Genomic DNA, 9,295 nt, shown 5'->3' with positions numbered 1-9,295 from the left:
TATTTGTAATAAAATACTTTAGGCTATCAATACATTCATAAACGAGAACAAGTGTACCTTCTCCAGACTCCAGTAGGCCTAAGTGGCTACATGGTTAGCCTACTCGACTGCTCTGGCTGGCCCATAGCCCTAAATGCTAATTCTGCAGAATTAGCCAGTCCAGAGCTTAGAGTAAGGTCCAGAGCCACGACAGACCCTAGCCCCTCTCGGAACCCTCCATAAAGCTTTTATTAAATTTGGACTTTAACTTGCTATAAAGTCTTAAAAACGGGACCCCACCTGGCCCAACGGTGGCGTCAACGACGGACGGTCGAGTGAAGACGTGGAATCAAATAAAAAGACGAAGACTATGCATGCCATAGTACTTCAAATGTTAATGTAAATAGCCATTAGCCTTGCTACCTAAATAAACATTAAACCCACCTCTTGGCGCTGAATATCAACGTTCTTCTGCTTCCCCATAGTCTTCGTCTCAAGTTGTTTCACATACAGTCAAATAGACTAATTTTATTACATTTTTAAAAACGGCGCTAATACTGTAACTGTCGGGAGTTCTTTGGTCCTCCTCCACCGCTGAAGTTAGTGCCCTTGGACAAGGCATTGAACCACTACCATGAAATGTTCTATGAAAGCAGGGCCTGGCTGTAAACAAGTATCTGATGCTTAGTCCAGTTATCCTGGGTAAACATAGTACCTTTCCTTTCCTTTCCTCATTGTGTGATCCGCATCCGCCTTCAGGTAGAGTCCCTCAGCTCACTCCCTCCCTCCGCGAGAGGAAGTAGGCCCAGTCATTTTTCTTTAGGGTTGTATACTTCACTGTGCAACGGTCCTATGCTGGAAAATAGCAGATATGCAAACTCACAGCACATCTCATTCAAGACACTGAACTTGCAGATCTGCCATTTTTGCCATCCAAATTCATTATATGGTTAAATGGGCCCCGAGATGCAGTAATGAACTAGAAAAAGTGCCCTTCTGGGCACAGGTCTCCACCAGGAGGATAGGAGAGTGTTTTGATTGATTGATTGAAATATTTATTAACAGTTTGTAGAATTACAGTACATTTCAAGCACAAACTCAATACAAAGACTGTTATCTGAGTGGACGACCCAATTAAGCATTACACTTGTTTACAAACATTGTTCAATTCATCAAAACATGTGTGTGTGTGTGTGTGTGTGTGTGTGTGTGTGTGTGTGTGTGTGTGTGTGTGTGTGTGTGTGTGTGTGTGTGTGTGTGTGTGTGTGTCGTCCACCATTTTCAATTCATCAAAACATTTAAGAGACGTACAGTAGAAAATACAAATATCTACTTCTATATAGCCAAGAACAGGAAATCATCATTATAGCCCAGCGATACTAATATATCACAGATGAAGTAAAAAAGTACGGAAAAGGGTGAAGGTTACATTTTCTTATTTACATGAACACGGGGAGCATACTTTGGTCCGACATATTATCATTGGTTCGAAGGAGCATTGGTCTGACTCGGGATAGGTTAACCCATGAACACAACGCTTTTGTGTGGTTTTCATGAGTTTGTGGAAGACCAAAATGCATTGACATGCCATGTGCTTCTAACCAACTGAGCATTCTGCCCTCTTCTAGGGGGATTCGTACTGAGCATTCTGCCCTCTTCTAGGGGGATTCGTACTGAGCATTCTGCCCTCTTCTAGGCTCTTCTAGGGGGATTCGTAGATGGTTGTGTCCTCACTGCCACTTTCTCATTCCCACCACGCTGAGGCGTGCAACTTGAGGTTTATAGCGACCCTCAAATCCTGCACCAAATTAATCCCCATCGTTGCTGTGCTAATCTCCTCCTGTAACTGGGTCAGATTAGCACGCTAAAATGATATGATGGGACCCATAAGTACATGAAGATTTCTAATCTCTACTACACTGATAATCCCCTATGTCAATCCTCAACCATGGGTCAACCAGAACATAATAGTTTACAGTGCACACACACACGCACACACGTGTGTGTGTGTGCGCACACACACACACACACACACACACACACATTTAATCCAAACAGTAGTGTAGTGAATCGTGATATTAATAGACAATAATCTACTTCTACAAGTTCACAACGTGTCGCAATGTGATGCTTTGAGTATATAGGCAAGGTTAAAGAGTGCTTAAGCAGATAGCAAGGAAGTAAGGAGACAATTAAATGAGTGACGCACAACAAGAGGAGACGAGGAGATGGATATTAGGCCACAATGTTTATTCAGTAGTGTTGTTTCAACTTATAGGTACAATACTGTCAGCTTTTGTAAGACTAAAAAAAAGTTACCATTACAGTCATCCGTGCTTACAGAATGCCAGTCAAGTCGTTTTCCACCCCTCCTCGTGTACGCACCCGTCTCACACTCGCCTAGTGAGTACATCTCCAAATGGTAGGCACTTTGAAGGTTTAAAACATTTGTGAATATACATTTTTATATATATAATATATCTTTTCATATACTAATAAGCAATTGGACTCAATGGCCATGTCTCTAATAGACATAAAAAGAAAAAAAAAAAGAGAAAGAAAAAAGAAGAAGATGATATTCAGGAAAAAGAGATCAAGGAAAGAATGAACCCATAAGAGCAAATATGTAGCTGGGGTGGGTCGTATGGGGTGGGCACTGTTTGAGGTGATGGAGGTGGTGGCTACTGTAAGAATATACAGTACAGTACAGAATGAGGCGATGGTGGGAATGGAAATATTGTAAGTCTTTGGGTTTTTGCTCCTGTAGTTCAGTACTTAGTTCATACAATGACAGGATATGGGGATGAGAGAGAGAGAGAGAGAGAGAGGAGTGGGTTGCGAGCAGAGGGTGAAGAGGAGAAGAAGAAGTTGGCGTGGAAGAGAATGGCCTTGTGAGGGTCGTGTTACGAGTTTAGATGGCGATAGCATCTATACCTACTTTACATTACTGTACATTTGAACAAAAAAAAAGGCAACTTCACAACCTGCCGATATTTACGCGTTTCTATTCTTAGCAAGGTCACGTAGAATCAACGTACGTTAAAACAAGAGGGTGGCGACCAACAACAGACGGCAGGTCCTAATGTGACATCAAAGCTTTCGTCTGCTGGCCATTCCGTGCCCCTCTGTTCCGTTTGTTTCTATCTGGGATGCAGAATGGCACGTGCCAAGCCAACCCCATGTCTCCTGTGAACACCTGGCCATCGACATGTGTGCTATCGCCGGGCTTCTTCTTAAAGACACGGCGGGGCGTAGCAACGGGTCACCTGCAAAGCTGCAGGGCCAAGTATCACATACTGGCCTGACGCTCCTTTGAATGAAATGTGCCGACCACAAACATGTTCAACCGAAAACCCCTCAGCAGACCCGCAAAAATGTCTCCCGAGAGTGACCATTTTCAACGGCTACCACTAATTGACAGGGACAGCCTGGCGACAGCCTTATTGTTTATCTATTAAACACGTCGCCAGTCGAGCATCGCGGCGTGGCGTGCCACAGAGGTATGTGCTCAGCTGGCCTCCAATGAAAGGGTTTCTTGGCCAAAAGCATCAGCACAGGAACTCAGACAATAACACCAGTCTCTAGGGGCTGGATGGCTTTGCTCGCAAGCCGACGGCCTGGGTGGCTCCACATGGCTGAGTGCGAAAAAGGGGAGGGGGCCGACAACTCTCAACGGGCCGGGCTCCAATCTGATTACAAAAAAAATGAGAGGGGGAAGAGAGGGAGAAAGATGGGGCAGAATGCAGCTTGGTGGTAGAAGGGTGTGCAGAGGCAGTCAGAGAAAACTAGGGGGGGGGGGGGGTGGCTGAAGCCCAGAGCTATGGGCCAAAAACAAGTTAACCCCACAAACGCTATACACCCAGAGCTGCATGGTACCGGCGGGAAGCAATGCAGTGTGGATGTGCAATACAACATCGAATGCAATTAAATAGAAAAACAACAAAAAATGGCTGCAAGACACAGAGCCAATGCCGAAGTCTTTTGCGATTTTCTTTCGAGCCCTGACACAGCTTAGCTTTTTAAGACCGATTCCTGGGTATACGCATAATATGCTGCCGTAAAGAAATGCTGTTTTATGACCATGAGGTACACTGAAAAGAGAACAAACAAACATGAACGACGTGAAATGCTCACCTTTCACTAAAAACGGGTGTGAGAGCAACAAAACAAAACAAGAAATAAAATAAACATTGCAACCTGAAGGGAGGACATTTACATTGAACGTTATCAGCATTAATGTGAAGACAAAAGAGCTTCATCAAAACTACAAAGGCATTTTTTTTTAAACATCAGAGAAAAAGATAAATTAATGAAATACACCTTTAGAGATCAACATCAGACATGCTAGGACAAAAAAAAAAAGAAGAAAAAAGAAAGTAGGATTGATACAGAATAATTATATTCAATTATTTCCATTTTTTCTTTACAAATAACATACTGCTACAGTTAAAAGGTAGTCAGCGACTAAGAAAAGCTCCTTTGACAGAAGACAGATATGACCGGTTTCTTCAACATTACAGATCCTGTTTGTTTTTTGTTTTTCAGCCGTTTCAAATAATACACAAAATGTTTAAATACACAGATTTGCCATAAAATAAGCAATGCTTGGCTTTCATAAAAAAGGAGAAAGAAAAGGTCTTAATTACAATACTCTATGCAAAAGCTTTCCTTTATGTTATTTTTCCTCAATCAACTTTATAACTTGTGTGACATTTGTTGTTTTTTTCTTTGTCGTATCTGAACAGGGTTTGTCGTTGTCGTGGACTGTCATTCGACGTATCACTTTTTGATTTGTCAATCTGGTGGGCGGCGAGAGGGGGGCGGGGCTTTTATGCATAAAACTCCTTGGTCGGGGCCTTCTGATAGGCCGCTCCGTTGGGTTTCCTCTCTCCCAGGTCGTAGCTGCCCTCGTCCTTCTTCCTCATGCGGTACACCAGGAGGAGGATGAGGAAGATGGCAAACAGGAAACCAATCACTCCGCCCGCGATCACAGCTGAGGAGTAGGGAAGGATGGAGGTGAAGGTTAGAAAGAGAGAGAGAGAGACAGAGAGAGAGAGAGAAACAGGTTATAAAGTCTGCAGAGGACATGGCGTATAATAAACCAACAGCAAAGTAACATCGAGGGAACCCCTAAATGAAATCCAGCCAGCTCATATTATAAAATCTGGCTTGCTCATAATGGGCCCCCAAAGGCATCTCTGTTTTCTCCTGCCTAATTCTCTACATGAGCTTACATCAATTTCCTCCAAATTAGGCCTGTTATGAGAGGTGCTCCATGGCTTACTGATCTGTTTAGAGTCTCTCATTGCTCAACAACCTGCCCTCTGCCCCACTTTAGGTTGAGTGGCCCCATAGGTACAGAACCTGGCATCGGTCCAACGCTAACCTCCAGGTACCAGCAGCCAGCATTGACTACATAATGCTACTGTAGTGTAGACGGAACGACAATAACATTCTAAATGATCAGTTTGGAGCTACAGAAGGTCTATTTCCCTACTTTTGAAAGCAGCTGCATCTTTATCCCATTGACATCCAATAATCGAGTTAAGTTAGGCTAACCTCACTATTCAAAATACCTTCAAACTAGACTAGACACAAAACAAAGGTAATAGGTATCTGTGAGTTTATATCATATTAGTGTGCCCATAAAAAAACAGCTATTTTCAGGACAAGGGCGTTTGCCAAAAGAGAAATCAAGATTGCAAAATAGATCCCATATCATGTGATGACAGCAAATCCCAAGAATACACTGTTAAAATGATTTAATGCTCTTTTTTATTGGAAGAAGAAGAAGACAAGCTGAAGAAGACAACGTGTTTTGACACGTTGTCTTTGTCAAAACCTTGAGTTCATACATGAGTGTGTCTAACTCCTGTTAGGTAGGGGTTTTTTGTATCCTGATGACTGCTTAATTGGCACAAAAATCTATCTATCTATCTATCTATCATATCTTTCTAGGTAGAAAGAAATTGTAAAATTACCTCAAAGCAAAACCAAACTTTACCTTCAACCACATAAACCCTATACTATACTAGGCCCCCTCCTTTTCGCCCTCTACAACAAATTTCTACGACAAAAATGTACGATCTACTCGCTCACCATGCAGCGATCTACTCGCTCACAATGCACCGTGTTGCGAAACTTTGCAAGACTGAACATCTGCCTATTTTCACCAAATGTTCGCTTCTCACGACATGTCCAGAATAGGGACATAATAGGGGTTATTTTGTCATGTACCACTACACAGTAAAATCAGTGTTCATTTATCCATTTGTAACTCATAAAAAGTGTACAAATCTAACCAAATGGACAAATAAGTAGATGGTGAGGGATGTGAATGAGGTACGTTTCTACACTCAGGGTCTCATGACCCATAAGATTTACATTGTGTAATCCTCTTGCATTCCATGTAAGCGACACAGTCTTGGCAGTGCAGAGACTAAAGCTGCCATAATTCAAAACAACTGACACAAAGTTAGTGAATCTATCTGACCTTATTTTTGAGAGAGCTTCAATAAAACTTAAAATAAAACTAAAAACTGGTTCCCAAGCCCTTATGCAAATCCAGTTAACCCATTTAGACCTGGGAACGATTCTACAAATGTCTTCTAAATCCGTCACAGTTTTCTGAAAACCCTGTGTTTCTATGTCAGTGGTTCTCAAACATTTTCATATCAAGGACCCCCAGAATGTATTTGGCCACCGACCCCCATCTGAAAATGTGTTCCAGGGACCTCTCCAGAAGCAAGGATTTGAGTTAAAAACATTCGCTCTGAAAGAATATATATATTCAAAGATTTGCGCCACATTGTCACGATTTTTCAAAAATAGTAGACCTACAAGCTCGTGAGCTTGTAGATCTGCTATTTTTCAATAGCTAAAGTATAACATAATGCTTGAAACACCAAAAGGGGTTCCCGCCCAAAATGGGTTAAGGCTTGTTGCAATTTTTCTCAATCCAACAGCAATAAACAAAAGGTTAAATCAAAGCATGTAGATGGGAGGGGGGGGAGAGAAAGAGAGATTTGGGATGAGTTCCCATCTACAGTACAATGATCTAGTGCTGTGTCCTGATTTGTCCCCGTTTATGCAGATAGCAAATGCCAGATGGATATCATAACAAAGTGCCAATCAATTTCCGTCTGCGACGTGTGAGGGAGAATGCAGCAATTTGGAGAATGATCATTTCTTGCCATTGAACAAAAGTGAGGAACACCCACAGCACCGTGAACCCTAGCAGGTTCCACACACGCCTGTCGGATTAATTCAAACTAATTATTTTGAGAAGTGGAGAAGGTAGGACTCACGGACTAAGCTTCTAACACTGAATCTGTTCACAGCTAGAGATATACCGACACACTGTAAAGTGAGACATGGGAATTTGAGATACATTAGGGTCCATTATTTATTCAGCATTTGAGCCACGGACCACCATTTGATGATATAGTATATTTTGTTTGGCAATCGTTGATCAAAAGCGTGCACACGCACGCACACACGCACACACACACACACACACACACACACACACACACACACACACACACACACACACAAGATGGTATATTTCATGATGGTCTTTGGGAACCACAACCGATGGAATATTTGCATCCAAATTCCGGTAATTATAGATAATAGATAAGCAATATATCCGTGCAATGCCTCTGGCAGTAAAAGTAAAACTACCGTAACATGTAACCAAATATGTGAAATAATTAAAACAACCTCATCTGCAATACAAAGAGGCTCAATTGATTTGCAATTGTTTCGATTGTACCAACTCCAAAACCCAAAGCAGAACTTCACCTTTGCTGAGAAAGACTATTCTATGCAGGTGCTAAAATGAAATGAAGAGCCTAAGACATCGCTGTGGGTTTGGCGCTCCTGCTGTGGGTGTGTCAGCAATATTCTGCTGACAATGTACGAATTTACAATTTACAATTTACAATTTACAATACAATTTACAATTTAGGCATTTAGCAGACGCTCTTAATCCAGAGCGACTTACATTAAGCAAGAACAAAAGCATGGGAATACATCACATAAAAACATTCATCATGAAACATGCGTAAGCTAAGAAAGTAACGGTGGAATATCTATATAATGAAACTTATACGTATAAACTATACATATATACTACTATGCTATACATATGTACTATGGCGTGCTATGACTATATACAATGCAATTCTAGTGCTGTCTACATAACATGCTATAAGTTTTAAATGCTATCTAAGTCTACAGAAGTGCTATCTAGGGTAGAGTAAGTGCTATGGGCCATGATGGAGTCTGAATTTCACTAATGCATTAGCGCCTGCAGCCGTATCTAACCAGCAAACAAATATCACTTCCTTCTCCCCCTTTATTTGGACATACACACTGGCCAGGACTAGACTGGGTTGGAAAACTAAGGCAATAAAAGCCATATTTCTTGTGTGGATGCAGTAGGTACATACCAGCTAAAACTTCTGTTCTCTGGAAGAGGTTTTCAGAGCGGACTTCGATGGGCTCCTTGGGCGAGCCGGGGGCACTGGTGGTACTGGTCATCTGGTTCCTACGCATGTCCTCTGTAGCTGCTACCGGTGCCTGGGAGGGGAGGGGGCAGAGGAGGCAGTGAGTATACAAGGATGTAAAAAAAATCTAAGAAAGAAATCTAAGTCGAGGGAGAGGAAGGTGGAAATGAGAGATAGATGTGTAAATAGTGTGTGGGAGGGAGGAAGCAGAATGAGAGAGTTTACATTTTCACATTGCAATCACAGTCACAGTACCTGTTCAAAGAAGCTGGGTAGAGGAATACAGCATTAATTCAGCAGTAATTAATATTAATAGAATTAATAATTCTAAATGGCACCTGTCCAATTTCCACTGGCTCAGCTGGATGGTCTAGTAAGAAACACATCTAGGGACCTAAACTGGGGCCTACAGCCAGTCGTTGGATGAGAACAAAATGGATCTATTCCAGACAAGTGTCCATGAGGCTAGCAGGGGAGGTAGAGGGATGACATGGAGCCCTGCCAGAGACCCAAGCCAATCAATGCAGGGGTAAAGAAAGAAAGCAAAGGAGCGAAAAGGATCTGAGCCATTTTATGGTTTGGCAAAGAGATGAGTGAAGGGAAAGAATCCAAATGAAACCAAACTATATTTTTTTTAGGCCAAGGAAGTAGGAACAGAGGCAAAGAAGAAAAAATAAATCTTGGAAGGAGCTAAGTGTCTTCTGGCTTGGCTTAACGGGGGTGGAGATGTTGACTACAAATCCTAAACAGATGTAGCACACCAGCGGTCCGGTCCAGTAAGGAGTCCAGTGTAGGCTGATCTG

The 9,295-nt window shown here is 42.2% G+C and overlaps 1 protein-coding gene across 1 annotated transcript in view; it reads right to left on the bottom strand.

Annotated features, from left to right (window-relative positions):
* Window positions 1–2,210: 2,210 nt before the first annotated feature.
* The window catches only part of sdc2 (syndecan 2), a 62,108-nt gene continuing 55,023 nt past the window's right edge, over window positions 2,211–9,295 (bottom strand). The window contains exons 4-5 of the mRNA XM_080788057.1: window positions 8,436–8,565; window positions 2,211–4,972 (exon numbers count right to left, since the gene is read on the bottom strand). Coding sequence (XP_080644183.1) covers window positions 4,809–4,972; window positions 8,436–8,565 — 294 coding nt within the window. The 3' untranslated portion in view covers window positions 2,211–4,808. The remainder of the gene's footprint in view (window positions 4,973–8,435; window positions 8,566–9,295) is intronic.

Source organism: Protomyctophum bolini (assembly GCF_963924005.1).
Source record: "Protomyctophum bolini genome assembly, chromosome: 17".
Taxonomy (NCBI): domain Eukaryota; kingdom Metazoa; phylum Chordata; class Actinopteri; order Myctophiformes; family Myctophidae; genus Protomyctophum; species Protomyctophum bolini.
The sequence above is the reverse complement of the archived record's forward strand: the minus strand, read 5'-3'. Positions and strand labels throughout refer to the sequence as shown.